This window comes from Emydura macquarii, unplaced genomic scaffold (genome assembly GCF_026122565.2).
Source record: "Emydura macquarii macquarii isolate MOO-44397 ecotype Brisbane River unplaced genomic scaffold, CSIRO-AGI_Emac_v2 contig_3530, whole genome shotgun sequence".
In the NCBI taxonomy this organism is placed as follows: domain Eukaryota; kingdom Metazoa; phylum Chordata; order Testudines; family Chelidae; genus Emydura; species Emydura macquarii.
The window spans coordinates 3,246,629-3,266,539 of NW_027133667.1; the positions used below are offsets into that span (position 1 = coordinate 3,246,629).

The 19,911-nt window shown below is 39.3% G+C and overlaps 1 protein-coding gene across 1 annotated transcript in view; it reads left to right on the top strand.

Annotated features, from left to right (window-relative positions):
- KIAA1549 (KIAA1549 ortholog) overlaps positions 1-19,911 on the top strand; it is a 175,790-nt gene that overhangs the window by 143,214 nt on the left and 12,665 nt on the right. Inside the window, exons 12-17 of the mRNA XM_067536032.1 lie at positions 1,772-1,896; positions 6,547-6,752; positions 8,053-8,276; positions 11,240-11,384; positions 14,687-14,920; positions 15,883-15,935. Of these exons, the coding sequence (XP_067392133.1) occupies positions 1,772-1,896; positions 6,547-6,752; positions 8,053-8,276; positions 11,240-11,384; positions 14,687-14,920; positions 15,883-15,935 (987 nt within the window). The remainder of the gene's footprint in view (positions 1-1,771; positions 1,897-6,546; positions 6,753-8,052; positions 8,277-11,239; positions 11,385-14,686; positions 14,921-15,882; positions 15,936-19,911) is intronic.

Sequence of the window (19,911 nt, forward strand, 5' to 3'; positions counted from 1 at the left end):
AGACAGACGGGGAGGTACAAGGTGGTGATGAAACGGAATTGGTCAACATGATAGGCCAATGGTCTCAGCACACCAATAGCTTGACTGTTGTCAAGTGTTTTCCTAGGTGTTATGGCAAAGGAGGGTTCTGAAGGAGGATAATAAGGTAGTTTTGTTGATAATTATGGGGAGATCCTGTAATTGTGAGGGACAACATGGGAAAAAGCACAAAGATACTTGTTTGAAAATTTAGCTAGTGGGCAGAGGAGGCTGACATCATGAGTTCACCGGTGGTGAGGGTTAACATCTTGACAGTGAACTCAATAAGTAGGGTTGGGGATAGACTGTTATGGGTCAGTGATTGTCTTAGTACATACCTTACACTTAGAGATGGGAAGTAGATTAAGCAGTTAGCGAATGGATGAGACTTATGATAGATAAACTACTGATGATGAAGATGACTTTTATTTATTCAAGTTAGCACCTACAGGCCCCAACTGAAATCTGGGTCCTATTGTGCTAGGCGTTGTACAAATGCATTATAAGGGACAGTCCCTGCCCTGAACATCTTACAACGGCACCCAGCAAAATGGTACCCCAATCCCTAATAAAGCATTTGTAGGCTACCATAAAATAAATATTTACTAAAAACCTAAATAGAAAAGATGAAGGGTGGGAGGTAGAACAGAGACACAGTATCAGGAAAATGAGGAAGCTAGTTAAATGGAAATTAAAAGGAACAGTCACAAAAGTAAATACCTACAAACTGCGTGGAAACTTTTTAAAAACACCATAATATTACGGACCATCAAATATGGTCATAATATATTGTAACACCATAATATACTGGACCATCAAAGGGCTAAAGGAGCACTCAAGAAAGACAAGGCTGTTTTGAAGAAGCTAAATGAATTCTTTTCATCAGCCTTCACTGCAAAGAATGTAAGGAAGATTCCCACATTCGAGCCATTCTTTTTAGGTGTCAGATCTCAGAAACTGTCCCAGATTGAGGTGTCTATAGAGGATGTTTTGGTACATATTGATACATTAAACAGTAGTAAGTCACCAGGACCAAATCGTATTCACGCAAGAGTTTTGAAGGAACTCCAATATGAAATTGCAGAATTACTAACAGTGGTATGTAACCAATTGTTTAAATCAGCCTCTGTACCAAATGTTTGGAGGATAGTTAATAAAATGCTGATTTTTAAAAAAGGCTTCAGAGGCGATCCTGGCAATTACAGACCAGTAAGTCTAACCTCAATATCAGGCAAATTGGTTGAAATTATAGCAAAGAACAGAATCATTAGACACACTGATGAACACAATATGTTAAGGAAGAGTCAACACAGCTTTTGTAAAGAGTAATCATGCCTCTGCAATTTATTAGAATTATTTGAAAGTATCAACAAACATGTGGACAAGGTTGATCCAATGGGTATAGTGTACTTGGACTTTCAGAAAGCATTTGATCAAGTCCCTCACCAAACGCTCTTAGGAAACTAAGTAGTCGTGGAATAAGAGGGAAGGTCCTCTCATGGACCAGTCACTAGTTAAAAGATTCCCACACCCATGACAAAGGTGATCTCACATTAATCGGTGTCTGAATACATTTCACTTCCTGTAATCAGTTATTTATAAGAAGTCAAAGTTCTTTCTCAAAAGAACTTTAACAGTGCTACCAATATATATTCTTATGGGATCTCCTGGTGCCTGCCGGCCACAGCCCTTTATAAACCTGTCTCTAACATTTCATTAATCTTTTTTATATCTTCTTTTTTCATGTCTGCAGAGTTTCCCCTTCAGATGCTGACTCCACAGCAAGTGAACAGTCCAGTGGGAGAGAGACAGGAGAAGAATCTGCAAGACCATCAAACACTGCCAATGAGGTCAAACCACGCAGAGCTCCAAAGAGTGGTTTGTTACATTTTTTTCCATCCGTCTCTTGCTGCAGTGTTTTGCTAGGGCACACCTGAGATACATTTCAGTGCTTCACTTTCTAAAAAATCATTGTTGTCTATTTTTTCTTCGCTGTTTACTCTTTCTTTTCATAAGTTGCAGCTGGAGAGCTTGCAAGTTCCTTTCATTCAGGCATGTATCCAATCCAAGTGGTATAACACCAATCACCCTCCCATCTCTCTTCCATCAAATATGTTTCTAATCAGATGTCATTATGACTCTGTTGGTAGCAGTCTAGCAAGAAATTATGGGTTCAAGGAGATCACAGCAGGATTTGATACTGTGGGGGCATGTGCCTTTAACTGTGACTTTTTGAAAAAGAGTGATTTTAAAAATAGGGTGGAGAGCCAAGAGTTTAAAAATCAGTGTGGTGCTTGTGCAAAGTATAGTTTAGAATCCCTAATGCCTTGTTGTTTATAATTTAAAGAGAGAGACACAGTTTTAACACACCATACATTGGACTGTGTCTTTCTGCCAGTTCCAGTGTGTTGATTTACCTGTGTGGTCACCAGATTTATTTTCCTTCCTTTGTGGAAAGCTGATGTTAACACTAGTTTTGGTAAAGACTTGGTGGCATCTCATGAAAAATACAGCAAATTATTCTGCTCACCCCTATTCTATTTTTATTCCTTTTTACCCCATTGCAAAATGTAATACTTGCATGAAAACAAGATTTTGGTTTTTAAGAGCTCTTTCTTCTGTTCATATTGCTTACTTCTCACTTGAGGTTTTAGGACCAATTCCTGAGCTTGTCAATCAGAGTAGCTCCATTTTGGGTGTCCCTATACATTACAAGTAATTTCTCTGGAGAAGATTACGATATCCCAAACTGAACATCAATCCTGGTTTTGCGCAAATGTCCTTAGCGGTAGTAAAAGGTAGGAGAGAAGGGAATACTGGAAATACCACAGGCAGATCCCTCTATAAAGATAAATGTTTTTCAGAGTTTTCCAGGAGGTGGCTATTGAGAAATGCGTTGCCATATGCTTGAACTAATAGCATACGTTTCTCAGATTACCATTGTGTCAGGGATGAGATGATAATGAGGAGGACGCAAGAGATATTTATTATAATTATAAATCACTAGTTCCTTTCCAAAGCACCTGTTTTTTCCCAGTGTATGCTTCTACTCATGCAATGCATAGAATACTGAATAATCCTGAAAGGGCTGGTTTAGTGAGGCTCATTTTCCTCCTGGATGAATATTCTGTTGTAGCATGTAAGCAAACAAGACACAAGGTAGACAAATACTTCCAGAAAATAAAAAAGTGTGCTTCCTAATAAACTAGTGTGCAATGGGGGTCACTTGCGTATAACTTTCACAAAATGACCTTTTTGTTTTGTAAGATATCGTCTTACTGGTCTAGGGTGTGTTTTATTGTCATGTGGGCTGTAAGGACCGAAATTAAATGGGTGTAATATTAGTGTTTTATGAGGAGCTAATATTATGCAAGACTGTTGGATTACTACTTGTCCCAGTCTATGTGAATCCGTCCCTGTTGTATCTCATTCAATTCCATCCCTTTGCCTTCTGCTGGGAAATTCCCTGTTTGTCCCCTTTTTTCATCTGCCTCAAATTTCTATGTTAGGTTTGACCTGTCCTTTTGGCTTTAGAGTGTTGGAAGTTGTTACATCCAGAGCTAATTGTAACTCTTTCTTAATTATCTGGAAATGATTGCTGGAGAGCTGTGCAAAATGTGTCCCCTTTTTCCCTTCTGCCATTCTGGGATGGAAGAAGCCGTTTCTCAGTATTTGGTCCTGCTGGCCAAGGGATAAAGGGGACTATTATTAATGCTCAAGCCCAGACCCCACTGTAATAGTGTATTCTATTGCTGTTATACTCCAGCATCCGCCTCCTTTTCCTGCATGTAAGGCTTGGCAATCAGATCTCGGGACCATGTATATCACTCAGCACCAGAGCTCTCTTTTTGTCATATAATTTTCTAAATGCCATTTCTGCTGAATTATTCATAACTACAGTGTCGTCTTTCTTTGCTCTCTCCTTTTTGCTGTCAGGAGCAAACAGAGTGGGTAAGTATCCAAACTAGTGTGTGACTGTCTTTCTTCAACTAGCAGTTTTGTGTTACAAATGTGAATAGAGGTCTTGAGAAAGTTTAACTAATCGTATTTGAAGTTTGAGTCGGTTTGTTCTCAGAGTCTAAAAGCCAAGATTGGTTATGAGCAATTTACTCACAGAAAGAGTTCTCAACAACACATTCTATAAAAGGGTAATTTGTTTATCCAATAGCACGTGCATTTTTTTTTCTACCTAAGGCTGTTATTTTTTTAACAATGTGATTTGTGATGTTGTGGCTGAAGTATTGCATGCTAAAGTGATCTGATATTCTTTGCCTCTTGGTTTCCTTCCTTGAACAGAATGTGAATAGTTAATTTTCTCTTTTAAATGACCAGTATTTATGCTTCTGTGAACTCTCCCAGCTGTTCAGTTTAATATAGTATATATTATTGGATAGCTCCTCTAGCCCTAAGTGATATCATTGTGACTTGTAAATTTAAGTCTTTACTTCCGAGGGACTGAATGGCTCCTGGGGTTGATAATTGGAAATGAGCCCTTCACTTGTTTACAGTTCTTATTCAGTCCAGGTCTGAGGGGACTAAACATTATCTGTTGGCTATTCAGTGTCATATGTTATATGTAAGACCTAATCCAACACCCATTGTAGTCAGCTGAAAGATGCCCATTGACTAAAGTGGACTTTGAACAATGCCCATTAAGGGGAAACGGCTGCACTCGTATTTACTTTGTCTTGCATTAAAGGGACAAAATTAGAGACATCAGATCACATTTGTACAAGAAACTTAGGTTTTGTAAAGACAAGGTTTTGCAAAATTCTTAAAACCAATACAAATATTTAGGACTGTCAATCAAGCAATTAACTCAAAACAAATGATCTCAATTAAAAAAGTAATCGCTATTAATCGCAGTTTTAATCGCACTGTTAAACAATAAAAGAATACTTATTTACATTTATTATAAATATTTTGGATATTTTCTACAGTTTCAAATATATTAGTTTGTTACAACACAGATTACAAAGTGTACAGTGCTCACTTTATATTATTTTTTATTACAAATATTTGCACTGTAAAAAAGATAAACAAAATAAATAGTATTTTTCAGTTCACCTCCGACAATTACTGTAGTGCAATCTGTTTATCTTGAAAGTGCAAATTACAAATGAAATTTTTTTTTTTTAGGGCTGCCAAATGATTTAAAAAATTAATCGCAAGATTTTAAAAAATCATAATTAATTGCAGTTTTAATGGCACTGTTTAATAATAGAATACCATCTATTTAAATATTTTGGATGTTTTCTATATTTTCAAATATATTGATACAAAATGTACAGTGTTCACTTTACATTATTTGATCACAAATATTTGCACTGTAAAAAAGATAAAACAAAACTAATACTTGTATAAGGTGAATTGAAAAATGCTATTTCTTTTGTTTTATCTTTTTTACAGTGCAAATATTTGTAATAAAGATAATGTAAAGTGAGCACTGTACATTTTGTATTCTGTGTTGTAATTGAAATCAATATATTTTAAAATTAGAAAACATCCAAATTATTTAAATAAATTGTATTCTATTGTTGTTTAACAGTGCGATTAAAACTGCAATTCATCATGATTTTTTTAATCTCGAGATTAATCGTGATTATTTTTTAACTGTTTGACTGCGCTGCTTGAAACTACTTTTAATTCATTTTGTTAAATTGACTGTATTTCAGATTGACATTGTTCCTATAGCTTCCATTTATCAAATAGGCAATGTAAACCAAAGGTTATGGATAAGATTAGAACCTTTATAATTGCATATGCTGGAACTCAATAACCAAGTTGTACAAAAATGTCACAAAATATTTGATGAATTCATTATCAAGCAAATATGTATCAAGCAAATATCTATAGAATGACTCTCTAACTATATTTGGATTGTAGGTGTAGAAAATAATTTTCTCAACAAATCACAGCAAAGCATTGTTTGTACAGCTTAACGCACTAATGCTAGACTGTTATCTGTTGGTAAGAAAAAAACAGACTGTTAAAAAGCTTAAATCTGTAAAACTGGATATAAAACTGTACATTTTGGACAGATTTTAAAATCTTTGTTTAGTTGAGAAATTGCTCTCCCTATCACTTATCTTTTAAAGTACTCATTTTGCAGTTTGACATCTTTTATTGGCTTTTAAAACTCAATTTGTGGAATCTGAGCTTTCTTATGTACTGTTATTAATAGCGATTTGCAATATGTACTAGAACGTTCTGAATAGCTTTTGATGGGATAAAACTGGTTTGCGAATTTTATTTTTGTAAAATATCAAATACTTGATTTACCAAATAAAGAATGATCATTCACCCTCAGGAAAAATAATGAAAAGCTTTGTAATCTGCAAACTACTGTGTAAACTGCCTGCAATAAATCTGCAGCGGATGGAAGACCTTCAGTGCAAATTATATGTAGCTGCATAGGATGGGATAATGTCTTAGCACAGAATTTCACATTATCTTATATGACCTGGCATTTGACTGAGATGTTCCCAGCTGTGACAGTCTTTTATTTTATTTGTTCTGGTAATTCAGGACCTCCACAGACCAGTAGTGGAAACGAGCAACACTCCTCAGCCTCTATCTTTGAGCATGTGGACAGGATGTCACGTTCCTCAGACGCAAGTAGACGGGTCCCCAGCAAGATCCAGTTGATTGCCATGCAGCCAATTGCAGCCCCTCCAGTTCAGAACCCAGCCCTGTCTGACCGAGTAGCAGAGACCAACAAAATTAACAAAGAGGTATTTTTGAGATAGTGTTAGTGTACACGCAATGGTGTATATACAATGTATATAGAAATGGGCTGCTAAGTGAGAATGGGAGCAAAAAGATTCAGATTTCCCTTATTATATGTTGGGAGTCACATTTCAGACCGTGATCATGGTTTTTTCTTTCAGAAGTGTCTAGTCATGAGTTGCCTGTTGTTTTGGTTCATAGAGACAAGCCTGACCTTTTGTTTAAGTTTTGATTTAGGTGTATCTTACATCTAGAGTGTTGACACGCTGTTTACAATGCAATCTTGAGTTACCATGCAGGGACTAATAAACCCTCTGTAGTTTGTGGTGGCTCTGTAAATTTGTGTGACACCTAAATGATTGGATTATCTGGGTCTAGTGCTGCACACTTCTCCCAGCTGCTGCTCAGTAACTCATTTTGTACTTGGTTGAAGATAGCATCCTGCCCCTGCTTCTAGGTTAAAAGATCAATTCATCCTTTGTATTACAAAATATGTTGGAAGGTAAATTAATACATCTAATACCTGTAGGCAAGGAAGTCCAGGAAATGTAAATTTAACTACTAGGATAAGTCCTTGTATGTACATTTTTCTAATGTCCTTTTTACACTTTTATAAAAGATTATAGTGGGTTTTAATTTTCGTGCTTTCTGTGCACCACAAAACAGTTCCAACACAGGCACAGTGATCATTAAGGGCCTAATCCAATACCTACTGTAATCAATGGAAGGAGTCCCACTGACTTCAGTAGGTATTGGACCAGGCTCTAAAGGCATTGGTCTACATTTAAACTAGTGACATGAAGAACCTGTTGCCATGCCCTGGAGCATTCCACCCCTCCCTCCCTCTTCCAACTCTTCTACTCAGTCAGCTCCTTAAGTTCTTGCTCCTTGTATTCTGAGGCTTTTTTAAATGGAACCAGTGACAGATTTTGACTATAGTTATTATATATCTCTTATGATGGGCACAGGCAGACATATGCCACGTACACCATTGGCTGCAATCTAATTTCAGTGGAGCAGTGTTTCTTATGGCAACTGGAAGGACTTTGTCTTATTCATCATGTCTTTTATTAACACTCTGCCACTTCTCTCTAATTGCACTTGCTGTGCTAGTGATTACACCGTGTTTAATAGCACATCTACCTGGGGAGATCAAGGGTATGTTACCTGAAAAAGGACAAGATATCTGAGGAAGGATGTGTGTGCCAATTTCAAATTGCTTGCTTTAGCTCTGACTCTCCTTTTATTGCACAGCAGTAAAAGGCTCTGTTTGCAAAAGTGTATATCATGGTTTTCTCTTTGAAGATACAAACAGCTCTGAGGCATAAATCTGAGATCGAGCATCACCGCAATAAGATCCGTCTTCGAGCCAAGCGCAAAGGCCATTACGAATTTCCAGTTGTGGATGATGTGATTGTCGTTGATGCCAAAGAGCAGCATAGAATATACCGCAAGGCACAGATGCAGATTGACAAGATCTTGGACCCTGGGGGCAACATGCCTACTGTTTTTATAGAACCCAGGAAGAGGTACAGACTAAGAACCAGAAAAAGCTTCGTTCTCTTTTAGAATCAATGTCAAGACTTGCAAACTGTACTTCTGCACCTGGAGAGCTTAGAATCATTTTGTTGCCTAAGGAATGTTTGGATTGGAGAGGTGAAAGGGCTGGGGTTATTCTGGGTATTTTGGTCTAGTAGTCAATACATACCATAGGGTTTTGAGGTTTCATTGTTTTTTAAACAGCATTCAGGTGGCCATGCATTTTTTAATTTTTTTTTCACAGATTCTCATGGACAGTTTCTCAATAGCAGAACCAAACATACCAAAGCCCTTTTAAAGGAGATTGTTGTTTGTGCTGCCACTTTTGCACACACTTGTGTTTGGTAGCTGTGCAGAACCACATAGAAACTGTCTAATTCGTCTTGTGTAATTGTTAAATGCAACATAATTTTGGGAGCAGGCTGAAGCAGAACTACTTAATCACACATTAATCCCGCACCACCACCATAATTTTTACTAAGTATTGCAGGTAACAAAAGAAGGATGGAACAAAATTGGAATGTACCTATGAGCAGTAACAGAATCTAAGGAATAAGGAAAAAGTAAACCGCAAAGAACACTGTTTTCATATCAAAACAAAGAAAAACATGTAGTCAGGAGACCATGAAAACTAATTATAAAATATATAAAAGTGCCAATTTATCTTTAAAACTCTGCAAATACCAGGCAGTAAAATCCCTTTTTCCATATTTCTTCATGGTAACCAGATGCACACAGCATATAACCATTTCACAGATCTTCCGTCCTGGTCTCATATTTCAGGACTGTTCTCTCTCTGTCTTCTGTAGGGTATATGGACACAGGAGGCTCTTTCTCTTTAGTTCCAGATTTCCTAAACACAGTCCTGCCTGGACCACTTTCACACTGAAAACAAACGTAACTTTTCCTCCACCATGATTTTCCTTCAACTGACCTACGTACATCAGTTTAAAGCTCAACATATCCCAGACCTGACAGGTTTTTTGTCAACTCCACAATGCCATCATTGGAATGCTGTGGGTCTGGAATGAGGAATATTGGGGGAGAAGGAGACTGAGCTGGGATGGGAAGAACTGCGAATGGGCTGGGTGAGACTGGGCCAGGGAGATGGAGGGGTGAAACTAGTATTTGCAGGGCAAGGTGACTGGGACTGAGATGAGAAGCTTGAGTGGAACTTGGCTGGAGACTGGCTAGGTGAGGAAAATGGGGCAGGAACGAGGGGTCAGGGGTGGGAAGATAGAGGACTGAGATGCTGACAGGACAGAAGGGGTCAAGACTGGGAGAAACGGGCAGTAGAATCTGTGTCCACTAGAGCACAGTGTTCCTACATGATGATGGACAAGCTAAACCACACTTTTCACAGGTGGTCGCTAACTGTGTGTTCCTCATTTTTTGGATGACCAACTTAAGACCCTGGGGTCTGATTTGCAGAATTGCAGAGCACTCACAGCTGCAACTGAAGTCAATGGTGACTCTGCTCTGAACATATAGAATGGTATAGAATGCTAGGAGCTCTGAAAAATCAGACCTGAGGTGTCTCAAATTGGGCACCCAAAATTCCATTCGATCACACAGGCGCTATAAGAAGATCAGCTGCTTATCAGTCTCTGTCATTCAATCGCGTTAGGGAGTAATGATTTACATTTTATGTAGTTTTATTTCTGAAAAATCCTACAAGTATGAAATGTAAATCGATGGTCTCTAATGTGATTGAAGGAGACTGGAAGAATATATGAACTTATTAAATTTTCCAGTTGCCGGCCAAGATAGAAAAATTGTCTTTCATAGCAAAATTGCATGCTCTCATTCACTCACACACAGGCTGTATGTAGTGATAGCATCCCTGTCACCAAGGTCATTCTCAGATTTGCCATAGGATGACCAAATTTGCGTTTAAATACATTGCTTTCTTTTGGTTTTAAGTCCCTCCCTTATGACTTAATTACATTTTTATGTGACCTTCTACCACATAAAGTGCCTGGATATTTTCACGTGCTGTAACTGTAGAATTGCAGATGACTTAGATATTGCATTATACTTCAAAAGGGATGTCCCTTGCTTGAGGACTCTTCGAAATGTTCATGTGCGGCGGGGGGTCATGCCTGAAAGGGTGCACAAGAAGAACTGAGGACAATGCGTAACCAGCCATAAAAACCAGTTGTATTTCTGTAGAGGCAAACTGCTTAGAATCTGTCCCTAATTAAAATGTACAAGTTAATCTTTGAATAATGGTTCTTTTAAAAATAGTAATAAAGGTGATGTTAGGCACTGCCTAGAATGGAAAGAGAGGAGAGAAGGATTTTGAAGGTTATAGAGAAGTGATGGCATGGCTGAGAATTTTGCTGTTAAACTGTGATCGTAAGTGAGATTGATGTTAGCGATTTAAATTAGAATTTCACTTCATTAGCCTTTTGTCAATAGTATCACACTACTTTGACTCAATTGGTTGCATGCTTCCCTGTGAGTCAGAAAATTCAAGGTTGAAATCCTGCATCAGGACCCAATCCTGACTCTGCAATCCAGTATTAAGGGCCTGATCCTTCTCCCATTAAAATTTTTGGCAAAATTCCCAAGGACTTTATGAAAGCAGGATTGGGCCCTTGCATAGATGGGAACTATTGCTAAGCACATAAGGATTGTTGCACTGACCTATACAGTCTCTGCATCTTACTCGCTGCTTTGTAAGGCACTTTGGGTCTTGGTTTTGTTTGTCATTATCTTTTCCCATGAGCCATCAAAATGTGGGATCAGGAAAACTGGACTGGTGGCTGGCAGAGAACTCTCACTTTGCGGGGTCCTGAAACACAGCATATCAAAACTGAAATATTTTAAGGAATGCTGGAATACTTTATAGCCCATAGAATTTGAGATAACAGACAGTATAATCTCCAACTTTTAAAAAGTTATAGTAAGACAAAAGATGAAAAACTTTCTCTTGGTTTTTTTCTTTTAGTTCACGTGCAAAACGTTCTCCCAAGCAGCGTCGGAGACATCAGATAAATGGCAGCCCTATTGATGCTGAGAAGGACAGGCTAATCACCACTGACAGTGATGGGACGTACAAAAGACCCCCAGGAGTCAATAATTCTGCATATATTGTACGTTTGTCTTTCAGACAACAGGAATATACTGATAGTTGTTACGATAACTGTGACTTAGGCGAGTCTCCTGTGTCCCTGGTATGTTCTGAGTGGCTAGTTTACATGTACTGAGTGGCTAATGACTGAAACTGAGTGAGTCAAGAACCTCTTATGCAGAATGCTTGTGTAAAACAGGGAAAGCCTGTCATTTGCCACTTGTGTGCTGGTGTTCCTTGGCCATTAAAACAGAAGCACTGAAAAACATTTTTTTCAATGCCAATAAACAAATAGGGAGTGGGGCCATTGGGGACAGAGGGACAGTAATCATGGGAAAAGCTGTGAAATGGAAAAAGGATTCTCTAATGAGCAACATTAGAAACAAAACTATAAATCCCAGAAAGACCTGTCACATGAAAACTTGTGCATACTACAGTATCCGTTGAGCATGGTCAGTTCAGTACATTCTAGTCCACATTTCTGGTCATTAAATAATTCCAAATGTTATAGGAAATTTTATGCTAGTTTCTCATGTAGTGGAAAATTCAAGTCCCTCAATGACATGTTTTCTTGTCTTTGACCTGAGATAGCAGTGCAGAAATAACTGCATTCATTCTAGTTCGATATCTAGCAAATTAGCTTTATTTCCATGTTAAACATAGTAACTATGTTTAATAAACTGCATTTATTGTGCATCCCTGACTGTTGCAGCTGCACTCTGGCCCCTAATCAGTCTCCATTCAGCCCACTGCTAATGTTCAAAACCTCTGCACGGTTTGTATGTAGTGAAGAATGTAGTGAAGGACTATAATGTTTCTGTGGTCTTCATCTGCATTTAAACATGCGCAACAATCATTTTAATGTCACGCTGTATCAGAATGAATTATAGTCCCCGGCCATTTATTTGAGACTTGTCACATAGCAAACTCAGCCCTTTTGGCATCCATGGAGAGTTGGTCCTCCGCATTCTAAGTTCCCAATGAAGTACGGGCTTGTGGCTTGATAGTTAACGCTGCAGCCTGCAAGCCGTGGCAAGAATGAGCTGACACGATAAGTCTGCTGCTGTGTAACTTCCTGTTACTGAGGAGCAGTGTGTTCCTGAGGTAAGACCATATGTAGTAATTGTGATGGCTACATCAGGCTGCTGGCAGATAATTGCTGCCACCAAGCACTGTTGTGAATCCCTTTATGATGATGCACCTGAGTTCAGCTTCCTCGCAGCTAACCCTTTAGCTATTGAATAGCTCCTGTCCTGTGTTGTTCAGTTGTTTCATTTTTCTACTAATGTGATCAGTTGTTACACAAAGACTCAACTGACTCCACAGAGCTGCAAAGATTCAGAGGGACTTCATTTAGAGAGAAACAGATCAGACTGTCATCTTCTAGATAAAGTCAGCATTCACTTTGTGATTTCAGATACACATATATTTACAAACCACATCATTCTAGTGCAACTCAGTCTCCATCTTGTGGCACACTGCTCCCTACCTAGGATCACAGTAATGCAGGTTAAATTTGCGGAAACATTTGAACTAAAATTACTGTCTGGTAGAAGAATTGGGCAAGTTTTTTCTGGCACTCATACAGATGCCTTAAATCTCAACTTAGTTTTGATAGTCAGAGGGTTTAAGGCCAGAAGGGAGGGACCACTAGATCATCCAGTCCAGTGGCCCTCAACCCAGAGTACACAGAGATCTTCCAGGGGTTACATCAACTCTTCTGGGTATTTGCTTAGTTTTACAACAGGCTACATGAAAACCACTAGTGACGTCAGCACAAACTAAAATTTCATATGGACAATGACTTGTTTATACTGCTCTATATACTTTATCAGTGTTTCTTAATTCTGGGGGTTGTGATGTATTTTATAATTATATGGTAAAAATGAGAAATTAGGTAATTTCTCAGTAATAGTGTGCTGTGACATTTTTGTACTTTTATGTCTAATTTTGTAAGCTAGTCGTTTTTAAGTGATGTGAAACTTGGGATATGCAAGACAAAAGTCAGTCTAGTCTGGGAAGGTTGAGAACCATTGATCTAGTCTGATCTCCTGTATATCACAGGCCACCAGTGCCACCCAGCACCCACACACTAAACCCAACAACCTAAATTAAACCAAAGTATTACATTCCACAGGAGATTAAACTATTACACTGCAGGCAGAGAATAGGAGGGACCCAGGTGCACCAATGTCTGAGGCCCCTGCAGTGGCAGGGAAACGGTTAAATGAGAGATACTCAGATGACCACGTGCTGCGGAAAACCCCCAAGGTCACTGCCATTCTGACCTGGGGGGAAATTTCTTTGCGACCCCACATACAGCAATCAGTTAGATCCTGAGCAAGAGCCAGCCAGCCAGCCAAGCACCTGCGAGAGAGAACACTCGGTGCCACCTCAGAACACTGGCCCATCCTGTCCGGTGTCTCATCTACAGCTGTGACCACCCCTCATGCTTTGGAGGAAGGAGACCAATCCCCGCACTAAATTCTCGGGGTTGAGGGGAGGGAGGAAATCCCTTCCTGATCCCTGCAGGTGACTGGCTGAAGCTCTGCAGCATGAGCTTTTAGGAACATAAGTTATAAACTAGAAATGAGCCCTGCCGCCTTCCATCACAAGCAACCCTATCACAGAGTCGCACCGATACATTGGTCCAGTTCCCTCCTGGTGTTTGTCTCCGCAGCTCCTATTGGGAGGCTGTTCTAGAACCTCACGCCTCTGATGGTTAGAAGCCTTCTTCTGATTTCCAGCCTGAATTTGTTCATGACAGTTCAACCCCTTTGTGCTTGTGCCAACACAGTCCTGTAGTTCAAATAGCTCTTCACCCTCCCTACTGTTTCCCCACCCCGCAACGTATTTATAGAGCACAATCATATCTCCCCTCAGCCTTCTGTTTTTCTAGGCTAAACAAGCCAAGCTCTTCCAGTCTCCTCTCATAAGATAGGCTGTCCACTCTCTCTCGTGAGCATACTAATAGCCCTTCTCTGCATCTGTTCCAGTTTGAATTCATCTGTCTTGAACATGGGTGACCAAAATTGTACACTGTATTCCAGATGAGGTCTCACCAGTGCCTAATGTAGTGGCATTAATACTTCTCTCTCTCACTCGACTGGAAATGCCTTGTCTTTTTCGCAGCTGCATCATACTGGAGGCTAATAGTCATCCTGTGATCAACCCACACACCAGGTCTCTCTCTCCTGTTGTTTCCAGCTACAGAGCCCCCAGCTTGTTCTAGTCATTGTTCAGAAGTTAAATGTCACAGTGACTGGAAAATGCTTATGGAAAAATCTGTCTGACTTCTGCTTCCATTCTCTCTGTTCTCTATAGTCCGATCCTGACCTGCCTGCAGAACCACAGACACCCTCTTCTCTTGATCTCGGGAAGTACCCAGGCCTGCCTTCCCACCCAGCCTCTCAGTACATCCCTCCGCAGCCATCCATTGAAGAGGCCCGGCAGACCATGCACTCTCTCTTGGACGATGCCTTTGCCCTGGTGGCTCCCAGTAACCAAGCAGCCAATTCCACTGCGGCCACGTCACCTGGGGTCTCTGCGGGACAGCCGGTAAACAACACTCCTGCTCGAGCAGGGAGGGGAACCACATGCACCCAGTGGGGATCACCATATGGTCCAGCACAGGCAGTAAACAACCCGTTTAGTGTGAGTGACGCATCTTGAAAGGCTTTTCTGGGCAGGGCGTTAGGACCAGCTGAGCCATGGTCACTGCTATACTTTTTAGATCAGGGCTCATCACAGATACTGAGCAGTTACTGGAACCAAGGGTGTCCACATGGGAACTGTTACAAAATGGGGAACTCACTGTTTAAACCACCCAGTTAACCTTTTTTCTCAGTCAGAGGCAGATAAGCGTTCTCTTCTTTTAAGGGAACATTTTCCTGGTCCACTTAGTTGTGATCTTTCACAGATCAGTCTTGGTATTTAAATGAATAAGACTTCTTTTCTGAAGTCTGTTTTAGCTTAGTACATCTTTAGAACCCTCAAAGATAATATTTACATATTTAGGCAGAGTTGTCCACCGGGGCACTTGAGACCAGGACATCCTGATTCCATCTCTCCTGCTCTAACCATTAGACATGGCTCCTGTATGAAATTGTAAATAGTGTTGGAAGTCTATTTTACAAATACATCATTTTAAGCAGGGATCAATTAAGAACTAGCACTACTTTCATACCATTGGCTCCCCCCATTCACACTAAGGAAAATAAAAGCTCTATTTTTCATAAAGTTTATATTAAATAGACATTGGTGGGTGCCTTTAGTTACAAGTCCACGAACATATTTTTGTAAGATGGATAAGCCAGATAAAGAGCATGAGCAGATACCAAAGAGCTTGTTGTCCTGTTGGAGCTGCACTTCCCAGGTCTTCTCATGCCATTTAACAAAAAATGTTTGTAAATCTTTGTCAGTAAACTTGCAGACAATAGGCCTGGCAATTAGTCTCATACAAGCTGTAAAAGACTGATCTTTCCAATGTATTGATCTTATTTTTCATTTATTTCCAACAGAGATACGTGGAATTTGGAATGACTCCTCCAACAGCACCAGGCCTGCTGCAGAGGTAGCTTTCTGTTCATGGAATTATTATTATTATTTATTGTTTATATTACGGTACCTCCAAAAGGCCCTATTGAGATTGGGACCCTAATCTGCTAGGTACTGTGAAAAGTCAGGGTGTCAAACAGATGGCCCACAGGCCAAATGCAGCTTGCATAAAGTATTTTTGAGGCCAACATGACACGCTCAGATTGTGCAGAGTCCAAGGTTTAATTAAAAAACAGTAAGTTTCCAGCCTTCATGGCTGCAAAGAAACCTTCCAATTGTGACCAGAGCATATCACTGAGTGCCGGAGTCTGCAGGGAGCCCGGAACAATGACTCAAATGTGTACTCTGCTGCTCCCTGTTAATCTTATTGGAGTGGTATTTCTAAAGCCAAGTGATGAAGACACTTCAGTGTCAACATTAACTGTTCTATTGCTGAACGTTTTAGTAGGTGGAATAGGAAGGGGGTAAGAGCTGGGAGTTTCAGGGAGGGAAGTGCAGAGGGAAGAATGGAAGACTTGCTCAAATAGGGAAGAGGGAGAGAAAGAAAGGAAGAAAGAGAAACACAGGGCAGGAATAACACTGGCCAAAGAGGAGGTGATTTTCTTAATGAATGATGCCGAATGAGTCAAAAAGCTGCTGAAAGAATAACTAATAAATGGACTGTAATTAAACATGTAATTAAACTCTGTCCTTTGAATGGATATGACATTCTGGGTATAAACACGTAGTAAGAAACAGTCTCTGTCCCAATGAGCTTACATTCTAGACAGACAAACGGTGTGAGGGAAATGGAGTACAAAGAGGTAAAGTGACTTGCCTGAGTTCAGACAGCAAATCAGTGGCAGAGCCCAGATGTCCTCCATCCAAGCCCAGTGTCCTCTCCTTTGGACCAAAGCAACTTCTCACGTCTTTGTTTCCTATATAAAATGTGTACGCTGTATGCCAGTGATAGAATGCTATCTTTGTGGGTAGGCAGCCACCTTTGCCTTGCTTTAAACATATGGAAACCTCACACTTGTTAACTGTTTCTATTCTACGGGGCAAATGGAGATTTAGGCCCCAGTCGTTTTGAGAACTTCACCTATAAATCCCTACAACCGTGCAGTTCTCATGCCAGCATTGGAAATTCAGAGGACACGTGCTCAAAGAGAAGTGTTGTAAAAACTGTGTGATCCCTACCGTATCTTTCAGTGCTCTGCTCATGCTGCAGCAATGGGCTACAGTAAACTCATACTTTGCAGTCTCAGCTAGATGGAAAAAATCAGTGGTGGTTAGGGGAGCTTAAGGTTTGTGCCAGTTGCTGAATGAATAGCTGAACACTGCCCATGCACAACTGTCAGTGTGTGAAAGAAGTGAGGGGGCCCGTACACAATAATAATAATAATAATAAAAAAAAAAATTAGGGCTGTCAAATGATCTTTTTTTAAATCGCAATTAATCACAAGATTTTAAGAAATAGTCACGATTAATCACAGTTCTAATCACACCCTCAAGAATAATAGAATACCAATTTAAATGTATTATAAATATTTTTGTTTTCTACATTTTCGTATATTCATTTCAATTACAACACAGAATACAAAGTGTACAGTGCTCACTTTATATTATTATTTTTATTACAAATATTTGCACTGTAAAAAGAAACAAAAAATAGTATTTTTCAATTCCCCTCCTACAAATGTAGTGCAATCTCTTTATTGTGAAAGTGCAACTTACAAATGTAGATTTAATTTTTTTACATAACTGCACTCAAAAACAAAACAATGTAAAACTTTAGCGCCTACAAGTCATAACATGAAGGGTTATATGAATTTAGTATATCTGGTACATAAATACCTTGCAATGCCGTGCGAACGCCTGTTCTCACTTTCAGATGACTAAGAAGTGGGCAGCATTATCTCCTGGAAATGTAAAGAAACCTGTTTGTCTTAGTGATTGGCTGAACAAGAAGTAGGACTGAGTGGACTTGTAGGTTCTAAAGTTTTACATTTTTTTTTTTTTTTTTAGTTCAGTTATGCAAATAAATAAAAATTCTACATTTGTAAATTGCACTTTCACGATAAAGAGATTGCACTTACTTGTATAAGGTGAATTGAAAAATACTATTTCTTTTGTTTATCATTTTTACAGTGCAAATATTTGTAATAAAAAATATAAAGTGAGCACTATACACTTTGTATTCTGTGTTGTAACTGAAATCAATATATTTTAAAATGTAGAAAAACATTCCAAATATATATAATACATTTAACTTGGTATTCTGTTATTGTTTAACAGTGCAATTAAAATGGTGATTAATTGTGACTATTTTTTAATCTAGTTAATTTATTTTGTGTTAATCGCATGCATAACTGTGATTAATTGACAGCCCTAAAAGAAATTAAATTAACTAACCAGTAAATCAGAACAACCAAATGCACTTCACTCCACCCTAGAGGCTCTCTTGCCATTTCCCTCTGCACTCTTAAAAAGTGCTATAAATGGTCTTCCCTGCATGCCCTATACATTAACAGATTCGATTTATTTTGGGCCAAGTGGGGAGTAAATTCCAGAGCAAAGGGGCCCTCTCAGAGAAGTCCTGGTAGCAGGCTCATCTCTATAAAATCAGTGGCGATCTATCTCAGTAGCCTCTCCTGGCCCTGCTGTGGTAGTTTCATATGATGGAGGAGGTGAGAACGTCCCAATCTCTTTAGATATAGAAGAGAAGCATTATTCCTTATAGGTTTCCAACTGATAAATGCATCCCTTACCTCCCAATTCCAAATTTACTATTTGGCTTTCCCCTTAATTCCCATATAACCACAAATGTTTGATATCTAATATCGAGTGGGAACAAATTAGAGTCCCAAAATATTGTAAAGGGATGATCACCAGCTAACCTAGGAGACAGATGTGTCAGAGCACAAATTCTCCTCAGGACAAAGCTCCAAGAAGAAACTGGGATCTGATTTATATGTAATGGACTACTTCCTTATTTTATTTATTTTAAAATGAACATAGTGCTCGGAGAAGGCTTGTGCTGACAGCCCTAGAGACTGAAGTCCTCTGTCTGTAGAATGAGAATGGACAGTTTTTCCTTGCCCCTGGGACTGAGACTGAAAGGATCACCTCTAGAAGAGGAGAAAGAAATTAAGTCTCTATGAACATTTGCTCTTTGAGGTCTTGGCTGAAACAGCCAATCCTTTTGAAATGAGATGGTGTTTTTGTGATGAGAACACTAGTGCATTAGAAACTGTCCTGAGATCAGCAACTCACTGTACGTAGATCACCACGAGGCGCCTGTTGTTAACAGTTTTCATTTCTCTCATCCTGTCTCAGATTGAGAGAGATGGCCCATTGGTGGAAGGCTCTGTAGCCTGCTATCCAACCCTTGAACAAGGCTGTACCTTCACTGCGTGTTACTTATTGAAAAGGTTATGAGCCCCTTGACACAGGCGGTTTGAATTTCCTGAAATAACACATTAATACCAAAGTCGTTGTTGGTGGAAACCCAGGACCTACTAGTGCCAGAGGGTTAAAGTAATAACCTGCAAGTTCATTGACCTGCACAGGAAGGATTGTTTAAAGACAGTATAAAATACCGGGGCCTCTTCACTTTCAATCGTGGTAGAGCAGGGAAGAAATGTATTCAAGTAAAGAAGGTTACATTGATATCCTGAAGACAAAGATAACCAAACTACTAGAAACAATACAGAGAGCTATAGAATTAGGAGGGGCATGGAACAGTGATTGGGAAACCAGATTGCTCTCTTTTTTTCTCTACTAATGCAATCAACATAATTAATGGGCTGGAACCAACTTGGGCAGAAAGGCAAAACATATAAAGTTATGTCACTTACCTGCTGTGCAGATACTGAGGCTTGGCAGCCATTATCATGGGATGAATGTTAGAGTGCAATAGGAGTACAATGAGTTTGGGCATACTGAGAATGTCTAAATCTAAAAAGTAATTGGCAAAGGGTTTTTTTCTCCAGTTGAATTCACTAGAAGTG